A 27910-nucleotide genomic window follows, 5' to 3' on the forward strand; every position below is an offset into this window, starting at 1 on the left:
TTACACCTGCGCGAGAGGACGACGGTTAGGGCTCTCTTCCCGCCCCTCTTCCCCTTCCACCCGCGGGATTGGCTGCCGTCTGGACTTCTCCCTTGCCTATTGGTCGGCTTTTAAGTCCCCCTCCTCAGGCACCTATCCCCACCCTCGCTCACAGCCCTACGCCTCGGGCGCTTTGCTTCTTCCTAATTGGCTGCTGGAATCTTTCTCCCTCCGCCCCCATAATAACTACGACCCCTCCTCCAGTTGCCTCAGAAACTCAGCACCGCTCTGCCTATTGGTCGAGGACTCGTCGGGAAGCTTGTGGGCGGGGCTTCTCCTCGCGACGCCCTCCGGCTCCTGGCGCCCAATGAAAATCTCCTCTCCTCCGCATGCGCCCAATTAAAATGGACTCCTCTCTTTACCCCCCTCCCTCTCTGAGGGGAGCGTCGAATTAGAATGGTTCATATCTTCCCGCCTCTCCCTCCCAGCATCTCGCCCAATGACAACTGTTTCTCCGCCCTACGGCTGTGGCCCCTCCCCTCGACCAATGAGGGACAAGGGGCGCGGCTAAGCAGCTGCTACGTAAGCGGGAGGGAGGAGCAGCCTGCGCTGGGCGTCGTCCTTCTCATTTGTATTCCGGCGCGGAGGAGAGCGGAGGCTCCGGGGAGGCGCTCTGGAAGGTCTCTGGGGGTGTCGTCGTGGGGAGGCCAGGGCCTCTGGCTTTGCTCATTTCACTGCCAGGTTTAATGTATTTTAACTCAAGGCAACGGGGAGGGCAAGCCTTGCATTGCATTATTTACAGGCACAGCTTTTAATTTACATTTTCATTCATTTTTCCTACCAGGCTTCTATGATCTTCTCAGAGCACAGGATTCTGCGTGGGCTTTCTATATTTTATGACCTTAAAAAAACCCAAATGAGAGATTAGGATTCTCTGCAGATGTGATTTTTTTTTATTTATAGCAAGCTAATGGGTTTTGCTTAGAGAAAGGACAAGGTTCTCCATCTGTATCTTATTCTTTATTTACTTGCTTACTAGGTCAGCTGGGAGAAATGGGAACGAACCAGGATGCTGCTCGAATTTCATTTCCGTTTTTCCGTTTTATTACCAGGTTTAGATTATTATCTCGGATTAAAAGCGGAGAGCAGGATTCTGTATGGGAGTATTCATTTCATTTTATTGTCAGGTTTATATGTCTTAACTGAGAGAAATAAGGATGACAGAGTTCTCTTTGTAGGCTTTTATTTTTTCATTCGTTTTCTTGTCGGGTTTATAGGATTTTCTCAGATAAAAACAGGTAGGCCAGGATTCTCTGTGGGTGTTACTTGCATTTTTAATTCATTTTATTACCAGGTTGATAAATTTTAAATGGAGAGAGAGAACCAAGGCCTTGTTTACATGTACTTTCAGTGTGTCTACTCTTGAGTATTTCCTTCATTGCCTATCACACTAAGAATAGCAGAGGAACACACCATAGATTTAAAGCACATGACTTCTTCCAAAGAATCCTGGGAACTGTAGTTTTCTCTGGACATAGTAAACTGCTCTTAACAAACTAAGGTTCCCAGCAGTCCTTGCTGAAACTCAGGTGCTTTGTATAGTGTCAATATCCCCACATGTGGGGAGGCTAAGATTCTGTGTGCATGTTGTCTATAATTTTAATTAATTTTATTGCCAAGTTAATAGGTTTTACAGCAGATACCTGTTGGTTCGCAGAAGGGAGCCTGTTTCATAGGCTTTACAGAAAGGCCCGCTGTCTGTTGCTGGGAGATGACTCTCTAGGCTGAGTGTCTTTAATTAATAGGTGCTATAAATTTTTTAAGTGTTTCTGGATACAAGCAGCGTATCAGACATTTTGAATAAAGTGGGACACAAATATTTTCTAACCTATGAAAAAGATCACATCATTTTTCTTCTTAAAAGCCCTACATTTTTATAATTACCTGAACCTAATTTTCTGCTCCAACAGAGCACGCCTTTCCAAGAAGCCCCCCAAATAGCTGCATTGAGGGGGGATATCAAAGCCCTCACAGGCTGTGGCTGAGAAGGGCTCTGTGTGGGGTTGGGGGGAAAGTTGTGTGTTGCTGAGCAAAGAGCAAATTACAAAAGGATAGAGATGTATGTCATGTATCTTGTGATTTCAACAAACGTTCCAAATGTTGGACCATGGCTTTTGTGTTGTTTTCAATCCCTCAGCTCTGGGGTCCTTTAAATAAAAAAGCAACAGCAGGCATTTGGGTTAATGACTGGTGTTTGCACAGAGGTTCAGAGCAATGGTGAGGCGGCAGCTGCAACCAGATGTTGCAGGGTTGCACCTCTCATTGCAACTGATGGGAGCTGTGTCACCAGTATATGGAGTTCCCAAAGGCCCACCCCCTTTTGTGATGCAGGGGCTTGCATGTAAAAAAAACAAAACCCTTCCTTGCCTTGCTAAAACATTACAGGGTGTTGGTAGTGACTCAGGGACACTGGTGGGCAGAAGGTCTGGAGCATATAGAAGAAAACGGGCTGCTGCGTAGGGTGTGTCCTGAGCTGTGGAACTCACTGCCACCAGATGTCGTGAGTGCCACAGACTTGGATGGCTTTAAAAGGCCATCAAGCCAATTCACTGCGGAGGGGAAATAATCAAGACATTGGTCATGAAGGCTAGGCAAAATGTCCACGTTCAGAGTGCTCGATATGTGAATTCCACTTGCTGGAATGAGGGGCAAAAACAGGGCTGTGCTTCACGCATTGCTTTTGCAGTTCCCAGGGTTATGTGGCCTGGCCATTGTGGGAGACAGAATTCAGTCCTTCATTCCAACCCTGCAGGGCTCTTTTGGTCTTTATGCTAGTTAGGAGTGGAACCTCCAGATACTGAGGCAGTATACCTGAGTGTTAGATGCTGGGGACATAGGAAGGAAGAAAGGAAGGCAATCCTCAACGTGTGTGTGTGTGTGTGTGAAGCTTCATGGGAACATGCTGCTGTGGGCGGGGGAAACCTGTGTTTCACCCTGAGGGCCACATTCCCCCTTCGGAAACATTCCAAGGGCCGCTTGCCAGTGGTGGGCAGAACTGGGTACGGGAACTGATGTAACTGGTTTCTGCACCCACTCAAGATGCCGCAATCCTTCATCCAGAGGCATGCTCAAGAGTTCAAGGGAACTTTAAAGTAAAGGTAAAGGGACCCCTGACCATTAGGTCCAGTCGTGGCCGGCTCTGGGGTTGTGGCGCTCATCTCGCTTTACTGGCTGAGGGAGAGGGCGTTCAGCTTCCGGGTCATGTGGCCAACAGGACTAAGCCGGCAAACCAGAGCAGCGCACGGAAACGCCGTTTACCTTCCTGCCGGAGTGGTACCTGTTTATCTACCTGCACTTTGACATGCTTTCGAACTGCTAGGTTGCCAGGAGCAGGGACCGAGCAGCAGGAGCTCACCCTGTCACAGGGATTCGAACCGCCGACCTTCTGATCGGCAAGTCCTAGGCTCTGTGGTTTAACCCACAGTGCCACCTGCGTCCCTTCAAGGGAACTTTACAGCCAGGCAAAAAGCAGAAAACCCTGGGTGCAAAACAGGGCCATAGAAGGGTGTGGCTTGGGGAAATTTATGAGGGCCAGATTCAGGGGTCCAGAGGGCCGCATTGGGTTCCCCAGGCCTGGTTAAATGGACTCTTGGCCTGTTCTGCCAGGAGTGGGTGGTGGAACTCAGCCCTGAAAGTGCATTTCTGAAACCACATTGATTCACACGCACCCTGGCTTGGCTCGGCCATCCTCTTTGAAACACAATACCTGGCACCTTCTCCGTTTCTTCCTTTCTCCCGATGTGGGGAGGGGAAACCTCTGCCCGGGACAGCAAGGTTGGCTGCAGGCAGCTCCAGGCAGCTGTCCAAACCCTTGAGAAGCAAAGTCATTTCTCAGGCGTCGGCCGGGTTGCTTCCACCGTGGCGCTGCGGTCCCTGTCTGGCGGATCCCGTCTGCTGCTGCTTCCCTGCGGGGCGATGTACTTGGTCGGCCTCTCCCGAGGGGAGATGCAGCTGAGGAAATTTTTCCCCTTCCCGTTTAGGGCGCCTCCGGCAGGGGCCATGGCATCGGAGAAGGGCTCCTGGAGCAATCTGACCACGCTGCAGAAGGTGGCCCTGGCACTTGGGGTCCCCGCCAGCGGGGCGATTCTGTACATCCTGTACCGCCGCTACCGGGAGAGCCAAGGTGGGTGTGCGCCCTGGGCCGGAGGGAAGCGCAGCTGTGCGGCCGGCATCTGCTCTGTGGGTGGCACTGGGCTGTGAACAATCGATCGCGCCTGCCTGCTGTACTCCTCTCCTGTCTGTGTGCGCCGCTCGTTCTGGGAAAGCTTCCAGAGCCTGCCCTCGAGCGTTCGCTTGACACTTGCTGTCATTTCGTACGCACATCCCATATTGACATCTTTCCGCTCTTGGGCTCAGGCAGAGGGCGGGGTCGTTGGTGAAACCCGATGGGTGGCAAATGCAGCTTTTAAGTGCTTTCATTTTTTTGTTGTTGACATACAAAATGCATACATATACATTTACACAATACACGTACACGAGACACTACTTTCATAACATAAAACATACCTACATTACTCTAGATAATACCTACCTATACTATACATATCAACGTACCTACACACCTACCGTCACACGGACACCCACCAAGTGACTTGACTTCCAGCCATTCTTTTTACGCTACTTTATTTTTCCAACTAGCTTAAACGCATTTCATTATTTCTTTAATCTCTTCTTTTATCTTAACTTTACTCTCCTTTCACTCTAATCATTTTCTGGATTCACTCAGTATCTGTCAGAAATTCTGCTTTTTCCACATGAATTTTGATGTATTCCTTAAAGATAACCCACTTCTTATTCACTTTTTGTACCATATCTCCTCTTATCCTCCCTGTTAGTTCGGCAATATGGAAGTATTCCATCATTTTAGATAACCAGTCTGTTTTAGTTGGGACGCTGCTGCTTTTCCAATTTTTGGCAATCAACAACCTTGCCGCCGTAGTTGCATACAGAAATATTTATGTAAGCTTTTAAGTGCTTTTAGCCTATTCTTGCTTGGAAGTTGAGTCCAGCTGTGTTCGGTGGAGCCTCCTGACTCGCCACATGGCACGTGTTGGGTCAGAACCAGGAATTCAAGGACCCCTTTTGAAATCCCGGAGAGAGCACGGGCTGCTTGGGTACTTGCTCTCTGCTCTTCCAACTTACTGGTCTCCTCTTCTCTCATCCCAGCAAGGAAAGTGCTGGGTCTCTATAGACAGGTTCATACAGAATTGGAGAGCTGGAAGAAACCCAAAGAGTCATTGCAATGCATAAGAGTTTGTTTTCTCCTCTCGAAAAGCACTATGCGGTGTCAAGGAGATGCTGTGATGGCTTGCAACAGAGGGAAAGCGCAGCCGCCGTGTGAATTATTAACAGTACTGTACTAATAAAAATTGGCCAGGTTCACCGTTCCCCATCCTTATTTTCTAGCCTGCTCCATGGGGGTAGCAGTGTTGGTCAAGAATATTACGGGAGCCCTTAATAATAATATTTTTTTATCTATACCCCGCCCTCCCCGGCCAGAGCCGGGCTCAGGGCGGCTAACACCAGTAAAATTACAATCAAAACATAATAGGGGGGGAAAGCAAATTTAAAATACAGGTGGATCAGGCCCATCTAGCCCACATCACAGGGGCCAACCTATAAGCAGGCCCTCAAAAGCAAGAGCAACCCCCCGCCATGGTTTATGTCCGTCGGTATTCAGGGGCCTTGCTGCTTCTGACCGTGGAGAACAGAGTATAACAGCCATGGCCAGCAGCCATTGATAGGGAATTCCTCTAGTTCTATAATATCTTGAGAAGATCAGGCCAAAGGGAGCCCTTTTGACCACGCATCCTGTTCTCAACACCGGCCGGCCAGATGCCCCCAAGGGAAACCCCCAAGCGGGACCCCCAGTACAGCAGCATATCTCCCCACTTGCTGTTCCCGGCAACGGGCAATCAGTGGCACCGTGCCTCCCGCAGCGGAGGTGGCACAGAGCCTTTGTGGCTAGTAGATGGGCAGGTCCCTGAGCTCTTGAGTGAGCAGGGAGGCCGGCCACCATCTCTTCCCTGGGGTGATGGCCTCACGGCTGCCGAGGAGAAACATCTGCCTCAAAAATGGGGGGGATGTTTTGGGTCCTCATCGCCCTGTGTGTCTGTTGTCTTTCTCCCTGGCTGGGGCTTCCAGAGGAGCGGGTGACGTTTGTGGGCGAGGAGGAGCTCCAGGTGGAGATGAAGGTCCCGAAGGATGCCGTGAAGCTGCTCATCGGGCGCCACGGAGCCAACGTCAAGCAGGTAGGTTTGCTGACTCCTGGAGCCGGGTGAATTCGGCGCTGCCCTCAGCTCAACGCTTCAACGGGGAGGGAGAAAACAGCGCCTCGGGCCTGACCCCCGCATCTCTGGGTTAAAGCCAGGGGTCCCCAACCTGCGGCCCATGGGCCGGAAGTGGCCCACAGAGGCTGTTTAACTGGCCCACGAGCCACCTCCGAACTGAGCTGCCCGCTTGGTGAGTCCTTGCAAACTGCGCTAAACTGGCGCAGAGCGGGGACTCTCTTCCGTGGCCCCAGAAATTGCTTCTGCACATGCCCAGATGCTGGAAATTGTGTCTGCGTGTGTCCGTGGTGCCAGAAATTACTTCTGCACATGCCCAGATGCCGGAAATTGTGTCTCCGTGTGTCCGTGGTGCCAGAAATTACTTCTGCACATGCCCAGACACCGGAAATTGTGTCTGCGTGTGTCTGTGGTGCCAGAAGTTACTTCTGCGCAAGCGCGATTTTCAGCATCTGGGCATGCGCAGGCGTGATTTCCGGCATCGCGCTGCGCTGGTCCGGCCCATGGACGATCTCTGGGGGGGTGATTCAGCCCATGCCCAGTAACCCTTGCTGACCCCTGGTTAAGGCCCTCACCGGGTTACAGTTCCCCAGAGTCACCCAAAAAGAGGGGATCTGTAGTGGCAGGAAAAGGTAGCTATATGAGGGGAGCAGTGGGGGGTCTCCTAACAGCTCGCTTAACTAACTGCGGCCCCCCAGGATTCTTTTGAGGTAAGGCACGACTGCTTAAATTGGTATCGTGGTGCTTTAAATGTTTGGTGTGAATGCAGCCTTCGTCTCTGCATCGCCTTGCAGAAATCAGGGAAGAGGACATCAGGACCAGGCTAGAATTATTAAGGGTAGAATTAGTTAACCAAAGAATTCTGGGAGCTGTAGTTTCAGGGTGCTGAGGGAAGTCAGGAGGCGCCCTATTACACCTTCACAGAGCCGCAGTTCCCAGAGGGCTTTAACAACCCGTCCGTCTTCTGGGAATCGTAGCTCTGGGAAGGAAATGGAGGGGTGTCCCCTAACAACACATACCACTCTGAACAACCAACAGCTCCCAGAATCCTTTGAGGGAAGCGGCGACCGTTTAATCCTCACGCTGGTGTGATTGGGACCTCTGCCGCCATCTATAAAATGGATGAGGCCCCCGCCATAGAGGCTGCTGGGAACCGGGCGCACTCCGACCCGACCCGGCCATCACTGTTTTGGAGATTGCCGAGGCTGAAGAGCCCCTGTCCCCTCTCTCCGCAGCTGCGGAAGGAGACCCAGGCCCGCATTGACGTCGACGTGGAGGATTCTGGCGAGGAGCGCCTGATCCGCATCTGTGGCTCCGCCGTCCAGGTGTGCAAGGCCAAAGCCGCCATCCACCAGATCCTGGAGGAGAACATGGCCGTGACGGAAAAGATCCTCGTGCCCCAGCGTGCCGTGGGGCGCATCATTGGTAATCCCTGTTCTGCGTCCTCTAAATCCCTCAAAACTTTCTTGCGCTTTGTTTTGATTGGGTGGCGGGAAGCCTGCACGCTTGGCGCCTTTCCTGGGCTCATAAACCAACAGGAAGGGAACTTCAGGTGCCATTGCTGTTGGGGGTCGGTGTGGCCTAGTGGTTAGAGTCTTGGACTCGGACCTGGGAGATAAGGGTTCAAGACCTAGTGGAGGACAGGGTCAGGTTTAAGGTGCTGGTTTTGACCTTTAAATTGCTACGCGGCCTAGGACCCATGTACCTACAGGGCCGCCTCTCCTGGTATGCCCTGTGGAGGACCTTAAGGTCCACAGATGACAACACTTTGGAGGTTCCAGGTCACAAGGTGGTTAGATTGGTCTCAACTAGGGCCAGGGCCTTTTCAGTACTGGCCCCAACTTGGTGGAACGCTCTGTCCATGAGACTAGGGCCCTGCGGGATTTGACATCTTTCCGCAGGGCCTGCAAGACAGAGCAGTTCCGCCTGGCCTTTGGTTTAGACTCAGTCTGACCCTTATGTTTCCCTCCCCTTACGGTTTTGATTTATGGGCTAATTTTAAAATGAGGCTGCATTTTAAATTGCATTTTAACCTGTATTTTAAATTGGTTTTTTTCCCTATTACGTTTTTATTGTAATTTTACTGGTGTTAGCCACCCTGAGCCCGGCTCTGGCCGAGGAGGGCAGGGTATAAATAAATTTATTAGCCATGAAGCTCACTTGGTGACACTGAGCCAGTCACGGTCCCTCATCCTAATGTGCCTTGCTGCGTTGTGAGGGTAAAATGCAGGGCGAGGACCATCTATATTATTATTTCATAGAAACAGAGAATTGTAGAGTTGGAAAAGGGATCCCAGGGGCCATCTAGTCCAGCCCTCTCCAAAGTAAGAAGCACTCCTGAAGTATCCCTGACAGGTGGCCACCCGACTCTGTTTAGCAACCTCCCCTAGGGGAGAGTCCTCTACCTTCCAAAGCCATCTCTTCCCCTATTGAATGGCTCTTGCCCTCAGAAAGTTCTTCCTGAACTTTAGCCGCAATCTCCTTTCTTGAATCCATTGCTTTGGGTCCTGCCCTCCGGGGCAGCAGGAAACCAGCTTGTTCCACATGACAGCCCTTTAGATATTCAAATATTACTTTTAAATTTTATCACCTGCCGGGTCAGCTGTGTCCGCAAAACCCCAGGCTCTGCAAACTCTGATCAGCCACTTGCTGGACTCTGCCTTTGCCCCCCATGTCAGGGCTTGCACACTCATCAGCCTAGGAGGAAACGAGCAGAAAGTAGATTAGTCTCTCTGGGCCTATATAGTTATTATTTATTTGGAGCATCTGGTGCCCTCCGCTTCAGGCATAAAGACTCCAGGACTGGTTTACATACGGTCAAAAGAAGACAGTCCCTACCTCCGAGCTTGCGATCTTTTTTTAAAAACAAAAAACAAAGTACAGCACACGAGGGAAGAGGAACTGGGAGGGTAGGTAGAGGAAAACAAAAGCCCAACACTCAGGCACTAATTTCTTTCTTTTTTTAAGAAGATATTTATTAAGATTTTCCATTTTATACAAACAAAGAAAAAAAGGAAAAAAATTAAAAAGAAAAAATATTAAAAACACATAAATTTCATAACTTATTTTTCAATAACATATTTCCCTGACCTCCTCATGCCTCCCCTTCTTGTATTCCAGTTCAAATTGTTCATCCAGCAAATCCTTATCTCATAGCATTACAGCTAAAAGCCTTATTTTCTATCCATCTTCTTAAATTATTGTAACTTATACTTTTACTTATATACAAAAAAAGAACTATTTTTTCATATTCTTTTATACCATTACAGCTGATAACCCCTTAATTTCAATCCAACATCACTCAATATTCCTTAATATTACAATATTTTTGCAAATAGTCTTTGAATTTCTTCCATTCTTCTTCTGCCGATTCTTCTCCCTGGTCACGGATTCTGCCAGTCAATTCTGCCAATCCCATAAAGTCAATCAACTTCGTCTGCCATTCTTCCAGAGTGGGTAGATCTTGTGTCTTCCAATACTTTGCGATGAGTATTCTTGCTGCTGTTGTAGCATACATAAAGTTCTATCCTTTTTTAACACCAGTTGGCCGACCATGCCCAAGAGAAAGGCCTCTGGTTTCTTCACAAAGGTATATTTAAATACCTTTTTCAATTCATTATAAATCATTTCCCAGAAAGCCTTAATCCTAGGGCACGTCCACCAAAGGTGAAAAAATGTACCTTCATTTTCTTTACATTTCCAACATTTATTATCGGGCAAATGGTAAATTTTTGCAAGCTTGACGGGGGTCATGTACCACCTGTATATCATTTTCATAATATTTTCTCTTAAGGCATTACATTACACTCAGGCACTGATTTCTAAACAGCTGCTCCAATAACCAAAGGGGCCTCCGGCGAAGCTGATGGAGGGAGCCTTCCTCTTCCAAGCTCTCCCAGTGCTGCAATGGAGGGGCCCTCAGAGGAGAGTGGAGGGGACAGGACACGATCCTTGCGGTTTCTGCTAACCTTTTCTCGTCCCCCAGGCAGGGGCGGGGAGACAGTGCGAGCCATCCACCAGAGCACGGGGGCCAAGATCGATTGCGACCGCGAAGGGAGTTTTTCGCTCACCCGCCAGATCACGCTCTCTGGGACTCGCAAGGAGGTGTTGGCAGCTAAGGTGAGCCCCTGCCCTGCTCCCCAGCTGCCGGCGTTGTTCTGTGAGGTTGTGGTGGGCGACCCCGATTAAATCTCGCCATGTGCTGGGATCCTGGCCCCAAGGAGGCCTGCCTTACACCCTCTGAAGCTGCAGGCATAACCTCCTTTCTAAGCAGGGTGCCCAACACCCCCCTCCAAAGAATCCTGGGAAGTGCAGTTTAAGGGTGCTGGGAGTTGTAGTTCTGTGAGGGTTAAACTACAGTTTTGGGATGCTAGAGGTAAATATGTGGTGTCTATGCCAGTTCTGTTTCAGAAAGTGGTGCTGTTGGATTTTTAGTTTTTATGGGGGGGGCGAGAAGCTTCACTGTGAAACTCATTTCCTTTTTTATAATTATTCTTATTAGTTTTCAATTTTATTAGTTTTATTAGTCAGTTGTAATTATAATTAAGTGCAACTTATTTCCAAGGCTGGGTTTTATTGTTAAGCCTGGCTGCTACTATACTGGGCTCCTTGTTCCTGTATTTTTAAGATTTTTGGTTCCTTGTATGGCAGAGGTGAGGAAGTTTCATTCATTCCCTCCTCTCTCCCTCTCCTCTCTCTCTCTCTCTCTCTCTCTCTCTCTCTCTCTCACACACACACACACACACACACACACACAAAATAATAATAAGAATAAGAATAATTTATTTTTACCCCACCCATCTGGCTGGGTTTCCCCAGCCAATCTGGGCAGCTTCCAACAAAAGTTTAAAAATACATTAAAACCTCAATCATTAACTTCCCTAAACAGGGCTGCCTTCAGATGTCAGACAGTTGTTTATTTCTTTGACATCTGATGGGAGGGCGTTCCACAGGGCGGGTGCCACCACCGAGAAGGCCCTCTGCCTCATCCCCTGTAGCTTTGCTTCTCACAGGGAGGGAACTGCCAGAAGGCCCTCGGAGCTGGACCTTCTGATCAGCAAGTCCTAGGCCTCTGCAGTGGTGCAATTCCTTGGCCCAGCCAGGCTGCAAGCTGAATCGGGACCCCTGAAATATGTTGGGAGTCAGTTCCGACTGCAGCCTGCCCTAGACAAAGGGAACTCGCACCCGGCCCATCAGCATCCTTTGCTACTCTTCCAAATCTCCCCTAGAAACTGATCGCGGAGAAGGTTTCAGAGGATGAGGCCTTCCACAAGAAACTCTCGCACGCGGCTTTGGCCCGGTCCCAGCGGAAGCAGCCTCTGGGCACGAGGAAGGAGGACGCTGGCGGCAGCGGCGATCGGAGGGGAGATCCTCTTTGCACCGGAGAAGCTTTCCGTCAGCCGCTGGGGACCCCACGCCCGGAAGGAGCTGCTGGGAAGTTCCCAGAATATCCCCCTGAGGAACCCCAGGAGCTGAGGAGCGAAGGCGGCTCCTCCGAGGAGTCCTTATCAGAAACCTCTTGCCTGAGCTATGCTTTTGAAGGTAAGCGGAACGAGGCAGCCTTTATATCTCTCTTTTAAAAAATAATAATTTCCCCTTCCCCTCCTGCGCTGTCGTCCAGCAAGCCCATTCAGAGGTAGGCTGCCTCTGGAGCTGGAGGTTCCATTTAATTATCAGCTGTTGGTCGGCTTCTCTGTCAGCTTGTCTGATCTCTTCCTCAAGGCTTTAGAAGCTGTCTTAAGATGATGGCAGCCCCATAGGTAGTGGCGCTGAGTTAATTCAGTTGTGGGGACTAGAAACCTTCCCCACGCCCAATATAATTTTTATTGCGTTTCCATTTTTTTTTACAAATTAGCTTCAAATTAAAGAATCAGAAATCAGGAAGACCTAAATTTTAATAAGGAATGGGGGGAATTTATATCTCAAAGACCACTGTAAACAGTTGAAATCGTTGGATTAGAATATTCCTTGTAGTTTAATGGTGAATTTTGGATACAATGGAGAGACCAAAGATTTGGATTGCAGTCGTGCCTCAGAAGTCAAACGGAATCCGTTCCGGAAGTCTGTTCGGATTCCAAAACATTCAGGAACTAAGGCATGGCTTCCGATTGGCTGCAGGAAGTTCCTACAGCCAATCAGAAGTCACAGAAGCCCCGTCGGATGTTCGGCTTCCAAAAGAACGTTCGAAAACTAGAACACTCACTTCTGGGATTTGAGCGTTTGGGAGCCAAAACATTCAAGACACAAGGCATTTGAGCGACTTCCGAGGTACAACAGTATTCTAAAAGAAGCAGGAGAAAATTATTAACAATAGGACCCACAAAGGGTAGGAGGGAAGTTCCAGAGATTCCTTGGAATCTTGTTTTTATGTTGTTTGCTGGACATGTGACTAAAATTTAATCTGAAAAACCAAATAATGTTTTTTTAAAAAAACAACAAATTAAACAGTTACATTGTTTCATGTATTGACTTCCCACCTGGGAATGATGATGATGATGGTGATGATTGTATTTCTATAACTGCCTAGTCCAGGCATAGGCAAACTCAGCCCTCCAGACGTTTTGGGACCACAACTCCCATCATCCCTAGCTAATAGGAACAAAACATCTGGAGGTCCGAATTTGCCTGTGCCTGGCCTAGTTGTTAGACTGGTGCGTGCAGATATCTACAACTGCAGAAGCGACTGTTACCTTTGACGATAAATAGTTGACTCTCTGCCGTGTGCTAACTCTCTTCCAGGAGGTAATCATGTGGACTAGTGCCTTTTGTTTTTTTGTAGGATAGGTTGAAATAGATTTCCCACAGCTGCAATCTTATCTGATGCTGGGGCTCCTGCGGAGGTGCCATCAGGTGTTGTCTAGGGAGGAAGAGATGGAGGGGAGCTACGAGTCAGACCCTGACCACTCCAGCCATCCGTTTAGACTCGCAGCGGTTCTCAACCTGTGGGTCGTCCCCCCCGATGTTGTTGGACTACAACTCCCGTCATCCCTGAGCTCTGGCCTTGCTAGCTAGGTGTGATGGGAGTTGTAGTCCAACAACATCTGGGGACCCACAGGTTGAGAAAGGCTGGTTTAGAGAGAGGGCTGGCCTCTGCTCCTCACTCTTCGCCTTCTGGGTCTTCAGTCCCCAGTCCGGACTTCAGCTTCCACGCCAATGAGCACCTGGAGGTCTATGTCTCGGCCTCCGAGAGCCCGAACCACTTCTGGATCCAGATTATCGGCTCGCGCACCTTCCAGCTGGACAAGCTCACCCGCGAAATGACACAGTACTACGACAGCGGCCTTTCGGTGAGGCTTTGTGCGGTGGGGGAGGCCCCTGGCGTGGAGTGAGAGGAGGGCACCCCCTTCGTTCCCTCGCCCGCCCGGTCTGAACTCCAGGTCCTTTTGCAGTGCTAGTGTGTGGGTGTGCGAGGGTCCCCTCCTAGTGCCTCTGTTCCTCATGTAGGCTTCTTAGACTTTACCGAGTGGTGGGGTCTGCATTGCTCCTGGGAGGGAGAGAGGAAGTCAAATGACACAGAGGTTGCTTCAGAGAAAGAGTTTGTTCTGCTCTCCGGATAGCAGAAGGCACTTGCGTGGTCAGTTCACAGCAAGTCCAAAGAAATGAGAGATTCCATGCAGTATATATATCCTCCAGGCACCCTCTCCCCCCTTCCCCAGGAATCCAGCCACATAAGCTTATACGCGTAAGTTGGCATCGCAGATGTTCCTGCTCCTGTACTCTTAACCATAAAAGGGTGTTCCTGTTCCTGTATTCCTTATCTTGGGGTAAGAAGGTCACCAACTCTAAGAGCACTCCTGGCGCCTTTCCCGGAGGGCTGACAAGGTCTGTGCGTCAGTGTGGTCAGGATGTAAGATAAGACCCAGATGTGTCATCCCTGCTCCACTTTGGAACTGACAAGGCCATTCATTAGGCGTCACGGACTGGTAGAGGAGAGAGCTCTGTTTATACAGCTGGGTTCCTGTTACACATTTGCTCAAGAGCTCAAGTTAATGGTTTTTAGCTAATGCTCCCTTGGCGAAGGGAGAATGGGATTTTGGGGCCCGTTTCAGACTGACTGCACAGTCAGATTTTAGATTTGGGAAACCCATTCCTTCACTCAGGCTCCCCAGCCGGAACCCCTGAAGGTGAACGTGGGGGACATCGTGGCCGCCCCGTACCCCGAAGACCGCGCCTGGTACAGAGCCAGAGTCCTTGGCACCTTGGCCAATGGAAACATGGACCTCTACTACGTGGACTTTGGTGACAACGGAGAGGCCCCTTTGGAGAAGCTGCAGCCGTTACGGTGAGGGAGGAAAGAGGCTGACACCTCTAATCTGCGTCCCGATTCCTGGGTGTTCGGATGCTCCTTTTAAAAAAGAGGATTTAATCAACTGACCTGTTGGATATTATCTGTCGAGGATTTTTTTTTTTTTAAAGCACACTCATTTCTGTGTAAAGCAGGCTTCCTCAACCTCGGCCCTCCAGATGTTTTTGGCCTACAACTCCCATGATTCCTAGCTAGCAGGACCAGTGGTCAGGGATGATGGGAATTGTAGTCTTGAAACATCTGGAGGGCCGAGGTTGAGGAAACCTGGTGTTAAAGCATTATTATCCTGCTTTTTAGGCTCCCCAGAGCGCGTTGTGAAAACCCGACTGCAAGAGACATCTGCCCCGTGCATTTAACACACCCTTGCACCACTTTGAACATGAAATTTATTACTGTCAGAGACCAGCTTGAGAAACACAAATGGAACTACAATCCCAATAGCAAAACAAACATACAACAATGGATTTTAAGTTTAAAAGTGTGATAGGCATATAAAAAAGGACCACTGCTAGGTTGGCAGGAGCAGGGACCGAGCAACGGGAGCTCACCCTGTTGCAGGGATTAGAACCGCTGACCTTCTGATCGGCAAGTCCTAGGCTCTGTGGTTTAACCCACAGTTCCACCCGTGTCCCAGCGATAGGCATATAAACACATAAAAACTACCTTAGAGAAATGACCCAAAGTCGCCCGTGGATCCGGGTTTGGGAATTTTCTTAACAAACTAGATTGAATCGGGTGATTGTCTGTGCCTACAGATCTGGCGACAATCCGGGTTGTCTTGTGGTCTTTGCCTAACAGGAGGAGAATTTTTGCTTTACTGGGAGGTCAGCAAGCCTCACCAGCAGGGCTACGTGCCTCAACCCTTGCACCACTTTTAAGAATTGTGCCTTTCCCCCTAAGAGCCCCAGGGACTGTAGCTTGTTAAAGGTGTGGTTCTGTGTTGGAGTTCCCCTAACGACACTGGGCAACCTTTGCAAACTGGGAAGGGTCTGGAGAGCGCTTTAAATGTCTAGTGTGGATGCATTTGTGGTCAGTCATCTGTAGTCTGCAGAGGAGGAGAAACGGAAGGGGAGGGAAGAAGAAGAAGGCAAGCTCAGACCCCGGTTCTTAAGGGGAAACAATTCCAGGTAGCCTGATGGAACAGCGGCTGCGAGGCAACTGATCTGTCTGTGTCAAAAGCCAGATTGGCATCTCTTGGGAGCCGAGCGGGGAGGAATTTCTCCTTCCCTAGTGCCAGCAGTGGCAATTTTAATCTGAAATCTTAGCTGCAGTGCTGTACCCGGAGCTCAGAAACTGCTCCTGCTAATGGAATTCCCTGGTGGCTAAGTATTGGAAAGGGAATCATTTACCCACTAGGGGAGAGTGGTTATGTAAGCTTTTAGAATTAGCCAAATTGACAGATATAATACGACAAAAACGAAAAAGTGAAGTGAAAAAGGAACGGGAGTGTCTAAATGAATACCTTAAAAGCCAAGGTTCGAGGACAGAAATCTGGCTGAGTCTGGAATAACCTTGTGAAGTGAAAGGATAAGAAAGAGGGATTTGTATCTGGATGCTAGGATAGAGATAATCAGGAAAACAGGAAGACATAATGAGAGATAAAGGAGGTGCTGTGGGACTGGTGGAAGCCAATGTTTTTCTTTTTAGTGTTTATATTATTAAGTTGTAAGATGGATTTGGTTTTTGTTTGTTCTTTTGAATGTTGGTTTTTGTGTTTTGTGTACTGTTATTTTTCGATATTTTTCGTGTTGTGGTGGTTGTGTGGAAAAGACTAATAAAATTTATAATAATTTTTTTTTTAAAAAAATGGAATTCCCTGTCACAAAATGTGCCTAGAGCAGTGGGAGTTTCGACCACTGCCTTTGTGGCAGCGGCAGCCAGTCCTTTGGCAGGCTGTGCATTTAGCCTCCCCCCTCCTCTCTCGGTACCCCCAAAGAGGAAGAAACTGGTCCCCTTCTGAAGGTTAAGTCCTTTCTCTGCTGCTGTTGGCTGTCTTTAAAACCGTGCGCCAAGGCGTCTGGGAGGGCGGTTGTTCCCTGGAAGTTCCCTGAAGCATAAGCCCCTGTTTAAGGCCATGGTGGTTAAGGCCTATTCCCCATCTTCTTTTCTCCCAGGAGTGACTTCCTCAGCCTCCCCTTCCAAGCGATAGAGTGTGGCCTTGCCGGAATCGCTCCAGTGGGTGAGTTGCATGCTCAGGAACCACCAGCTTGATTCTTCGTAGGCTCAGGCACATCCACAGAGGATAAAGAAACCCAGAAACTCCAGCGGGTGCAGAATACTCCTTATGGAGTCCTTGCCGCGGGATCACATTCATCCAGTACTTTACCAACTGCACTGGCTCCCGGTGGAGTACAGAGTCAGGTTTAAGGTGCTGGTTTTCACCTTTAAAGCTCTATGCGGCCTAGGACCCACGTACCTACGGGACCACCTCTCCTGGTATGCCCCACAGAGGACCTTAAGGTCCACAAATGACAACACTTTGGAGGTCCCAGGTCGCAAGATGGTTAGATTGGTCTCAACTAGAGCCAGGGCCTTTTCAGCACTGGCCCCGACTTGGTGGAACACTCGTGTCAAAATAGACCAGGGCCCTGAGGGACTTGATGTCTTTCCACAGGGCCTGCAAGACAGAGCTGTTCCACCTGGCCTTCGATTTAGACTCAGTCTGACCCTTATGTTGCCCTCCCCTTATGGTCTTGATCTATCGGCTACTTTTAAAATAAGGCTACATTTTAAATTGCATTTTAATCTGTATTTTAAATTGGTCCCCGCCCTTCCCCCCCCCCCATTATGTTTTTACTGTGCTTTTACTGGTGTTAGCCGCCCTGAGCCCGGCTCTGGCTGGGGAGGGCGGGGTATAAATAAAATTTATTATTATTATTATCATCATTATTATTATTAAAGCCACCAAAGCCTGCTAGCCGCAATGTTCTCCCTCCACTCTCAGAGGTGAATCGCAAGTGGGGAGCGTTGCTGCCACGCTTGGGTCCTGTTTGCGGGATTCCCAGAAGAGGGATCTGTTTGGCTGCTGTAAGAATAGGGTGCTGGATTGGGTGGGCCTGATCCAGCTCAGATGCTCTTATGTTCTTAACCAAGTTGCCCTGCAAAGCAGGCCATGGAATCGGGATATACAAGTGAAACTCGAAAAATTAGAATATCGTGGGAAAGTTCATTTATTTCAGTAATGCAACTTAAAAGGTGAAACTAATATATGAGATAGACTCATGACATGCAAAGCGAGATACGTCAAGCCTTTATTTGTTATAATTGTGATGATTATGGCATACAGCTGATGAAAACCCCAAATTAACAATCTCGGAAATTTAGAATATTAAATGAAATCAGCAGAACAAGGATTGCAAATAGAGCAATATTGGACCTCTGAGAAGTAGGAGCATGCATATGTACTCAGTACTTGGTTTGGGCCCCTTTTGCATCAATTACTGCCTCAGTGCGGCGTGGCATGGATACTATCAGCCTGTGGCACTGCTGAGGTGTTATGGAAGACCAGGATGCTTCAATAGCAGCCTTCACCTTTTAAGCTGAATTACTGAAATAAATGAACTTTTCCACGATATTCTAATTTTTCAAGTTTCACCAGCAACATGCTGTTGATAAAGACAAGTCCAGTCCACCCTACTAAAAGGTGTCACTGCCCCTAGGAAGTGACAGTCGGAACTTTTAGCCGATAAAGATCTACAAATTACATGCCTGGTAGTCAGATTTGCTCTGGCAGCTAAGAAGCTCCATTCCAGTTCTGTTGCTGCTTTCTTCCGTTCTGTTGATGCTTTCTCATTTTAAAACTTTATGCTGCGAATTTTTAATGCTGTAAAATTCCATAGGCTATGCTGTGTGATTTCAGAAGAAAGCCTTCCTCTTGCCCTCTGCCGTTCATTGTAAAGGCCTCCGGCTATACACTTTTTAAAATCAATAGAAAGACTAAAAGTTGAGCAGCGCGGGAGAAGGAAACTTGATTGCCAAAGGCCTGAGTTAAAAGGCCGCAGACTGGCAAGGATCTCCCCAAAGAGAGCATTCCTAGGGCACGAAGGTCCCACCACCAAGAATGCCCCGTTCTCGTGTTGCCACCCTCCACGCACCGCTTGGTTTTGGGGGCGCACAGTTTTAATCTGGCAGGGATCCCCCTTCCGGGGGAGACGCGCTTAGGATGGGGCTGCTTGACCTTGATGTCTTTTTGCTTCCGTGTCTTGAACAGGAGAGTCCTGGTCCGAAGCCGCGTTGGACGCGTTTGACTGCCTCACACACTGCGCCAAGTGGAAGCCGGTGCTGGCGAAGATCTCCAGCTACCTGCCTGCTGGGAGCAGCACCTGGCCTCACGTCAGATTGTACAATACCACCAGCGGGCAGGTAGGGCACGGTTTGTGTGGCGCCGTTCCGTGGTTTGAGCGTTAAGATCTTGTAAAGGTAAAGGGACCCCTGACCATTAGGTCCAGCTGTGACCGACTCTGGGGTTGCGACGCTCATCTCGCTCTATAGGCTGAGGGAGCCGGCGTTTGTCCGCAGACAGCTTCTGGGTCATGTGGCCAGCATGACTAAGCCACTTCTGGCGAACCAGAGCAGTGCACGGAAACACCATTTACCTTCCCGCCGGAGCGGTCTCTATTTATCTACTTACACTTTGACGTGCTTTCGAACTGCTAGGTTGGCAGGAGCAGGGACCGAGCAACGGGAGCTCACCCTGTCGCAGGGATTCAAACCGCTGACCTTCAGATAAGCAAAGGTACCCCTGACCATTAGGTCCAGTCGTGGCCAACTCTGGGGTTGACGCGCTCATCTCGGTTTACTGGCCGAGGGAGCCGGCGTACAGCTTCCGGGTCATGTGGCCAGCAGGACTAAGCCGCTTCTGGTGAACCAGAGCAGCGCACAGAAACGCCGTTTCCCGCTGAAGTGCTACCTCTTTATCTACTTGCACTCTGACGTGCTTTCGAACTGCTAGGTTGGCAGGAGCAGGGACCGAGCAACAGGAGCTCACCCCGTCGCGGGGATTCGAACCGCCGACCTTCTGATCGGCAAGTCCTAGGCTCTGTGGTTTATCCCACAGCGCCACCCACGTCCCTCTTAAGATCTTACAACAACTAAAAATCTCGGCCCAATATGGATACACAGCCCAGGTTCGCTAGCACCCTATTTAAGGGGCAAGGAGGATCAAGTTTGTTCAGGAGTGGGGAACTGGGTCCTTCACACAAACCACAAGCCCCTCTTTCCCCTTCCGATTTCAGGACATTGACGTCGGTGCAGAGCTGGTGCGGTTGGGCTACGCGGTGCAGTGCCCGCAGGATGGAGATGGCGGGGCTGGAGATGGGCCCGATCCGTTGGACAAAGGTGCCCAGCACAGAAGCCTGGTGAGTAATGGGGTCGGTTGATGTGCCCTCCCTTGTTTTGAATAGGTTGGGCCAGTGGCTCTGGGCTGTGGGCCAGCTCCAAATGCTGGGAAACAAGATGGTAGTCCTCATGATTGCAACCCAAATCTTTGCTCTTGGGCTCTGGGCTCCAGGCAGGCTAGCAAGTGATAAGAGCACAAGATTCTAGTCCTTAGGATGGCAGCTGAAACTCTTGCTTGAAACGGGGAGTGGGGTGGGGGGCAGGATGTTGGGGGTGGTGCCGTTTGCTGCGTCCCAAAGTCTTTTCTCTCTCTTTTTTCTAAAATTTATTTATTGATTTTCACATATTATATTACATTACAATACAGATGTACCAAAGCCAACACCATTTCCTCATCTCCCCATACATTTACATTTCCTCAATCCATCATATTATTCTTTTCTCCTTCCTCCCACTTCCCTCCGCCCCCACTCGATTACCTCCACATTATACAATTTACAATAATCTTTGCATTCTGCAGTCTTCTCAGATCATCTGTATATTCTTACTATCTTTCCTTACTAATTTTTCTTCCATCCAGTACTTCACATTTTAATCTAGGCATATTAGCATATATATATATATATTTAGCAATATTTTGCCATATATTCATCAAAACATTTCCACTCCTTTTTTTAATTTTTGATTCGACTGATTTCTTATTAGAGCAGTTAATTATGCCAAAATTAAATATTCATTTAGTTTACAAATCCATTCCTCCTTTGTGGGTATGGTTTGTGACTTCCACCTGTGCTGTATCCCAACGTCTTGGCTGCGTCCATCCATGTTGGCCGTGCTCTGTCTCCACGTTCAGAGGCAGAAACACTTCTGAATACCAGTTGGTGGAGGGGGCAGAGAGTTCTTGCGCTCTGGTTCTGCTCGCAGAGAGGCGTCTTATCAGCCACTGCGAGAACAGGATGCCGGACTCCTGAGCCATTGGCCTTACCCAGCAGGCTGTTTTTATGAGACGTTTTGACATCGCAGGGGGTTGGCCTAGATGACCGTCTGGGTCCCTTCCGACTCTCCAATTCCATATGGCTTTATGAATCTGGAAGAAGCACCAAACTCTGTAAGCCGTATTTCCAGGGGGTAAAGAGAGACAGGAAGAAGCCGCCAGGGCCAAACGTTTTCTCATTCTGCATGTGCCTTGACAGCCCTTGTTTCGGCCCCTAGGGAGACACGACGGGGGTGTCCCTGGAGAGCCTTCTGTCAGACACGCAGAAGACCCCCGACGAGATGCCCCTCACTCTGTCTTGCCTCAGCCTTTCCGGTAAGCTCCTCTGTCCCACCACGTGGGTTTGTGCACCGGTGTGCCCTGGTCACTTCCAAAAACAGGAACACGAGGACACCAGAAGCCGCCTAAAGCAGACTTCTGGGCGCTTGGTCTGTGAGCCCCATAGAGGCTCTCCATGTAATAATAATAATAAATTTTTATTTATACCCCGCCCTTCCCGGTTCAAAAACCAGGCTCACAGCAGCTAACAACAAATTTAAAGCACTTAATTGTAAAAGCAGCATAAAATACAGTATAAAAACATGAATAACAATAAAATTCAGAAATCAATTTAGGGGAAATAAGCATTGGATAATCCCCAGGGCTAGCTGGCTGAATTGGTCCTACTTGGGCCAGCGAGGAGACCAGGGGAGAAATAGCTGTGGGGTCTCAGAGCGGGTGATCTTCATAAAAGGGGAGGGGGAGGGAAGAGAAAGGAAATAAAAGATCAGGCTGAATTCAAATTAAAGGCCAGGCGGAATAGCTGTATCTTGCAGGCCCGACGGAAGGAGGTTAAATCCTGCAGGGCCCTGGTCTCATGGGACAGAGCATTCCACCAGGTCAGAGCCATCACTGAGAAGGCCCTGGCCTGGTGGAGGATAATCTGACTTCCTTAGGGCCCAGGACCTCTAAGCTATGGTTATTCATGGACCTTAAGGTCCTCTACGGGGCAGACCAGGAGAGACGGTCCCATAAATACGAGGGGCTTTTCACAGCTCTGCCAGTCCCTGCTTTCGCACTTGAGCCTCCTCAGTTTCCAGACAAAAAAGTTTTCAGCAGGTGTGGAAAAGAGCACAGCGAAGGGCCTCAATAGGCGGGGAGTTCCCACGATGGATTCTCACAAACGTAGAGCGGGGGCTTTATTTTATTGACTGAAAACAGCACCTTGAACCTGGCCTGGTAGCAAATCAGCAACTGGTGTATTCGCTACTGACATTTGTATCCAAGTTTCTCAAAATGACATTCAGCATTCTTCCTCTACCACAACCCCATCCTTTTTATCCCCACAACAAGGTAGGTTTGTCCGAGAGACAGTGACACCCAGTCAGCTTTCTATCCCTAGTGGGGATGTGAGCCCTGGCCTAACCCACTAACCATTAAGCCACACTTCCATTATATATAAATAAATCGCACCACCATTTTCTTTTGTCTTTGCCGCATTTAGTATGAACATCTTTGGACGGTAGTTTTCCTATCAAATCTTCTGCACTATGGGGAGAGTCATTTATATTTTGCTCAGTATTCAGCTCAATAGCTGCGCTAACGCAGGGGTCAGTGTGACTCCCCTTCCCCTCTCTCCCAAAAATGTGTGTCTCTTGTTTCCCCCAAATCTGCTCCAGCAGTTTGGGGGGAACTTGGGACCGTTTAGGAGAGAGGAAGAACGTTCCTGGAACAATTTTATTAGTGCTGCATTGAATACAACCCCTTCCCTATCCTGCACCTTGAATAACTCCTGACACAGTGTAAATGGAGTGGGTTTGGGGTTTTTTTTTACAGAGGGAATTAAAGCAAGAGACAGGCTTTGGCTGATTCCCTTAGAAAGTGTCCTGTCTACAGCTTTGAGTCTTAGCAGCCCTTTGCAAAGGACGGCTGCTTCCGGTGCGTGTTTAACGGTGCCAGGTTCAAGGAGTTACTACTAGTGAATAAAGCCCTTAACAACTCGGGACCAGCTTACCAACGAGATAGCCTTACCCCATGGGTGCCCTGGCAGAATCGGCACTTCTACAAGTGCCATCTACCACCCATTCCGCCCTTGGAAGAACTCAACATTTTAGCGTGGCAGCAGCTGCACTTTGGAACTCCCTGCCGATTGAGAAGCCAAGCGCCTTCGCTGTACTCTTTTTTGCCACCTGCTTAAAAACACGTGCGTTTAGACAAGCTCTTGTTTTTACTATGTACCGTACTTTTCGCTCTACAAGACGCACCAGACCATAAGACGCACCTAGTTTTTGGAGGAGGAAAACAAGAAAAAAAATATTCTGAATCTCAGAAGCCAGAACAACAAGAGGGATCACTGCACAGTGAAAGCAGCGATCCCTCTTGCTGTTCTGGCTTCTGGGATAGCTGCGCATCCTGCATTTGCTCCATAAGACGCACACACATTTCCCCTTACTTTTTAGGAAGGAAAAAGTGAGTCTTATAGAGCAAAAAATACGGTATTTTGTGGGGTTTTTATATTGTATTTTTATGTTGTGAACCGCCCTGAGAGCTACGGGTATAGGGCAGTACGCAAGTTATTATTTATTAGTATTATTTATTGAATTTATATATCGCCCTATACCGGGGCAGTTCACAGAATAAAATCAAGATATAAAGCCACAAAATACATAATAAAAATAAAACCAACAACCCAGTAGCCCCCCTAATCTTTTAATACTTATTTTATGAATAAGCGTACTGGGAAGTTGATGCGAGTTTTAATCTGTCTTTAAGTCTATTTTTAAAAAAGCTCTTTGGAATTCTTAAATTATTGTTTCGTACCAGTTTTTTTGTAAACAGCATTGAGTTTTTTTGCAACCAGGCAGTGTGTGTCTTTTTGTGTGTGTGAAATGAACTCAGCGCTTTTGACTTGCATCAGATGAGCCTGTTGAAGGACCTCGGGACGAGACAGAGCCCCCCCACTGCTTGGCATCCACCCTGGAAGGTCTCCCCCCCTCGCTGGAGTCCCTGCAGCTCTCCCTCCCCTTTGCTACCCCCTTGGAGTGTTTCCCCTCCACACCTCGCCCCTGTGAAACAGGGGGCGGCAGTGGGCGCTCCCATTCGAACCCGCCTCCAGAAACGCCCGCTCAGGCAGAGGCGGCGATGGAGTTGACCCCTCTGCCGGACGTTGAGCTGTGGGCGGCCAAAGCGGATCAGGCGTCCACCCCCAGCGGTCTTGGCCAACCCGGAGAGGGGACCTCGTCTCCCTGGCTCTCGAGCGAAGGCTCCCCCGGCGTGGAGGACCTGTCAATCAGCCAGGCGGACAGCAGCACCTACTCTCCCCGGGGCTACTTCTACTACTACCTCTCCTCGTCCGGGGACACTTGCGATTCCTCGGTCTTCTACTGCAAAGGGTCCCCCTCTCTCGACGACGAGTCTAGTGGCACGTCCTGCAGCCCCTCCAGCCCCGTTTCTGAAGGCAGCGGGGGGGAAGGTACAGTCCTCCGCGCTTGAAGCGGCACTCCTGGAGGTGTCGAAGGGGGAGCACTGCGCTTGAGCCGGGGGCCACTGGGCACACTGCCTGCCACACATGGGATGCCAGCTTTGGTTGCCTTGATCACCTCTGCTTTGGGACGGCGGTTGTGTTCTGGAGAGCTCTGGGGGTGGAGGGGAAACATCCCTAGGTAGCAGACCATGGGGCCCCCACCAGACTTTTAAGTGTCAGCCCTTTTATTCAGAACAATGAGGACTGGGACCTTAGGTTTTGGGGGAAAGCCGCTACTTTTTATGCGTAGATTAATCGACTTTCATTTAAGTTGGTTGACCCCTGAAGGCTAATGGGAGCCATCGAGACTGGAAGTTGACACACAACCTCCTGTTAGGATTCTTGCTCTGTGTTCGCAGTCATGGGATTGTTTTATATCACATGACGGTGTGTGTTTTCATACCAGAGTGTGGGAAGTGACGGAGACGGGATGTTTTGGTATTACTGTGTTCTGTGAAGTGGGACTATTTTCCTTTGTTCTTCTCTTTGCTGTTTGATGAGAAAGAGGAAGGAGCTAAGGCAGAATGCTCCGAGATTATATGTAAATAAAGTAGATTAGCCAAAATGCTGAGTTGCTGAGGTCTGTCACGTGAACTGTGCAAACTCTGCAGATCCCTAAGTGTGCTGATGTCTGTTGGCATCAGTTGCTGCGATGCTGCGACGCTGGAGAAAGCTTTTGAAGCTCCCGAATGACCCACCAGGAGGGAGAGAACATGCCAGTCGGGCATGTGTCTCTGCCAAGGTCCTACACGAGAGTAGGACGATCCTAACACCTCCTTCAGGTTTTCCTAGATCTACCGTACTCCATGAAAGGGACCTTTCCGCAGGCTGTAGCTTTCTTTCATGATTTGCTGAGCTATTGCCTTGTCCTCAGCATCTTGGAAAAGCCGCCCGTTTTATATGCGATCAGCTAAAAATGACAAGCGTGGCTGCCCGTCCTCTTTGTTGCCCATTACAGCAGCACCCACTCAGACCTTTGGGGTCCGCTTTGCTGAAAGATCTCCCATCCTCTGGTAGCACCGGGCAGAATATGATGTAACAGCACGGGTCTCCAAGTCGGTGGTTGTCGGGCTCAAATCCCGGGTTTCATCCTGCCTCTTGTGGGGTTTAACGCACTCGCTCGAAGGGGCTTGCACTCCTGGGGTGATTTCTGAGCACATCTATACTCCCTGTGGCACGCTGTTGCTGTTAACGGTAGCGCGAAACCCCCCCAGCAAACCTCGTCCTAACACTCAATTTTTCTCAACTCTGCAGAAGTTGCCTCCGTCTCGGAGGCCGGTGAGCTCCTTCCATTGGACAGTGGCTCCTTGACCCCTTGAGCTGCGCAGGTGGGGAGCCCCGCTGTGAAGCCGGTGAGTTTCTAGGGGTGCTGAGTCCCTGGGGGGCCCTTCCGGAGAGAGGAAGGATCGTGAGCGAGCAAGACCCTCGATGCCCAATCGATTGGCCTGATCCAACAGGCTCTTCTCAAGTTCTCGCCTGCTCACTTTTGAGGGGCTTTAAATTTGCACGCTTAACATTTCTACGTACCTGGCAAGTCTCCCAAACGTGGAGAAACCATTTGGGGAGAAATGGGCAGCTGCTGTGCTGGGCAAACGCTTGGCACAAAAGCAGCCGATTTGGGTATTAGAAGGAACGGGTGGCAGCTGTTTGTAAATCACAGGGAATTTGATCTCTCCTTCTCTTGTCCCCACTTTTGCTTCCAGATTTTCTGCCTGGAATTGAGCAACACAGGGAATCGCCTGTTCCTCCAGCTTTGCTCAGTGACTCGGGAACATCCCGACTTCTTGACCGGCCGGGGGAAGTTGACGCTTTCGGCGTGTTGCCACGTCCGAGGGGAAGGGGACGCCTGTTGGCTGTAGCCGCGAAGAGCCTTATTTTTTTAAAAAAAGACTTTTGCTCCTTCTCAAAGCTTGCAAAACTGTAAGACTTCGGCAGGCCCAGAGCTGTGTTCTGTTCCGCGTGGTCACGGCTTTCCCAAAGGGGTTTCCGAGAAGGATCCGCATGTGCTGCTGTTGTTTATTTGCAAAGTTTTGTTAGCGCCGTTGCGGGGAAGCGTCACGCGCTCCGTTGAGGATCTTGCCAACGCACAGATGCCCACCTGTGGGTTGAGACTCTGTCCTCTTGATCTTCGGCCGGTACTAGCAGCTGGGAGGCGAGCACAGCTACTAGAGTCATCGTCTTTTTTTCTGCGGGTCAGCTGGCCTCAGCAGAGGAACATTGCAAACCTTATTCTAAGTTCTGTTGGCTTCGCTAACTGTGCCTCTTTCCTCTGTCGCAGGGTGGGTAGGGAACCAACTGCAGCGACCTTCGTTCATCCGGTCTCTGTGGGTCACGTGTTTCCAGGGCCGCACCATTTTTCGGCTTGCCCGGGGCGGGGGGGGAACGGTGCGAATGCTCCCACCACACCCAGTCCAAATTCAATGCTTCCTTATCATATTGCGGAGCGGGCAGAGGAGTTCTCTATCCTAGCGTTGTTGCATTTGAAATGGAGGGGATTGTCCGCAAAGGGCTCTCCTGTCCCCCAGCCATATCCTTAAATACTACAGCCCAGCAGGATTGCATCAGGTGACTTTTGTTGCATGTGTTCATGGGCTGCAAGACCCATCGATTAAGCCAGGCTCAATGGAGGCAAACCATCGTTAAGATGTCAGGCTGAACGACAGCCGTCCTCTCACAAGGGTGGTTGTAAATGGCAGTGGCGATGGGCAGCTAGACATTTCAGATATGGAAAAGGGGTCAGGGAGGGAGGCTGAGTCCAGCTTAGAGCAAGGCGGGGGGGCCCTTTGTGCATCCAGATGTTCCCAAACTACAACACCCATCATCCATGGCCACTGGCGTGGATGATGGGAATTGTAGTCCGGCAACCTCTAGAGGCACAGAGGTGCCCCATGCCTGATCTAGAGGGTGGTTAGGAGCAGCAACCTGCCTCTGGTCATTTTGGCCCAGGGGTGGTGAGAGAGAAGGGGTGCCAGCAACATCTAGCCCTACTGTGACACAAGTCTTAAAAACCTTAGGTTGAGCCCTATTCTTTTGTTGTTAAAAGGGGGTTGGCCTTTTCTCAGAAGCAAGAAGATTGTGTTGTCCAAAAGAGACCACATTGCCTCCTGCTCCCATTATTTTTTAAAAGCATCCTAGTTTTGGACATGGTGGGAGTTCGCATGTCTGCGTCTGGGGGGGGACAGACAAGATAAAAGTTGGAAGCGCCTTTGTCCGCCTCTTACCCCCACAAACAAAATGCGGTGTTTGAACTCGATGTGCATTACATGCATTATTACATTGATTCTTGTTTTCCTCTTTAAATAAAGGCTCGTTTTTGGATTGTTCTCGAGTTCTTGTCAGGAAGAAACTAGTGCTGAGCACGGCGCATAGGTAAACCATGGGATTGCCTCAAGAGCAGGGCATATGGAGGGCTTTAAAAGAGGTTTAGAAAAATGGATAGAGGATAG

At 49.5% G+C, this 27910-nt stretch overlaps 2 protein-coding genes across 4 annotated transcripts; both read left to right on the forward strand.

Annotated features, from left to right (window-relative positions):
* The first annotated feature begins 284 nt into the window (after nucleotides 1-284).
* TDRKH (tudor and KH domain containing) lies at nucleotides 285-27790 on the forward strand. 3 transcript variants are annotated; one of them, XM_083591172.1, is made up of 14 exons: nucleotides 285-659; nucleotides 4020-4162; nucleotides 6184-6290; nucleotides 7562-7751; nucleotides 10312-10445; nucleotides 11555-11867; nucleotides 13449-13612; nucleotides 14426-14607; nucleotides 16746-16810; nucleotides 18842-18993; nucleotides 19866-19988; nucleotides 21181-21277; nucleotides 25719-25816; nucleotides 26168-27790. In XM_083591172.1, the coding sequence occupies exons 1-13, from the start codon at nucleotides 436-438 to the stop codon at nucleotides 25781-25783; spliced, it is 1959 nt and encodes a 652-aa protein (XP_083447298.1). In that variant the 5' UTR covers nucleotides 285-435; the 3' UTR covers nucleotides 25784-25816; nucleotides 26168-27790. The 3 variants fall into 3 exon arrangements, with proteins under 3 accessions (XP_083447298.1, XP_083447300.1, XP_083447299.1); XM_083591174.1 differs by having other exon boundaries at nucleotides 611-3137; XM_083591173.1 differs by having other exon boundaries at nucleotides 623-720.
* On the forward strand, nucleotides 23852-25703 carry LOC310750911 (uncharacterized protein; the record flags this gene model as incomplete). The annotated part of the gene is made up of 1 exon (XM_083589310.1): nucleotides 23852-25703. A coding segment is annotated over one exon (582 nt), but the record flags the coding sequence as incomplete, so codon positions are not given.
* Nucleotides 27791-27910: the final 120 nt, after the last annotated feature.

Source organism: Podarcis filfolensis, assembly GCF_964270895.1.
Source record: "Podarcis filfolensis genome assembly, chromosome: 16".
Classification (NCBI taxonomy): Eukaryota; Metazoa; Chordata; class Lepidosauria; order Squamata; family Lacertidae; genus Podarcis; species Podarcis filfolensis.

Excerpts from the sequence above, each read along its gene's own strand:
- TDRKH (XM_083591172.1), top strand. The coding sequence starts at position 436 with ATGGTTCATATCTTCCCGCCTCTCCCTCCCAGCATCTCGCCCAATGAC. Across the intron at positions 660-4,019 it reads CCGGGGAGGCGCTCTGGAAG|GGCGCCTCCGGCAGGGGCCA; the intron begins GTCTCTGGGGGT and ends CTTCCCGTTTAG. Across the intron at positions 16,811-18,841 it reads TGCCGGAATCGCTCCAGTGG|GAGAGTCCTGGTCCGAAGCC; the intron begins GTGAGTTGCATG and ends TGTCTTGAACAG.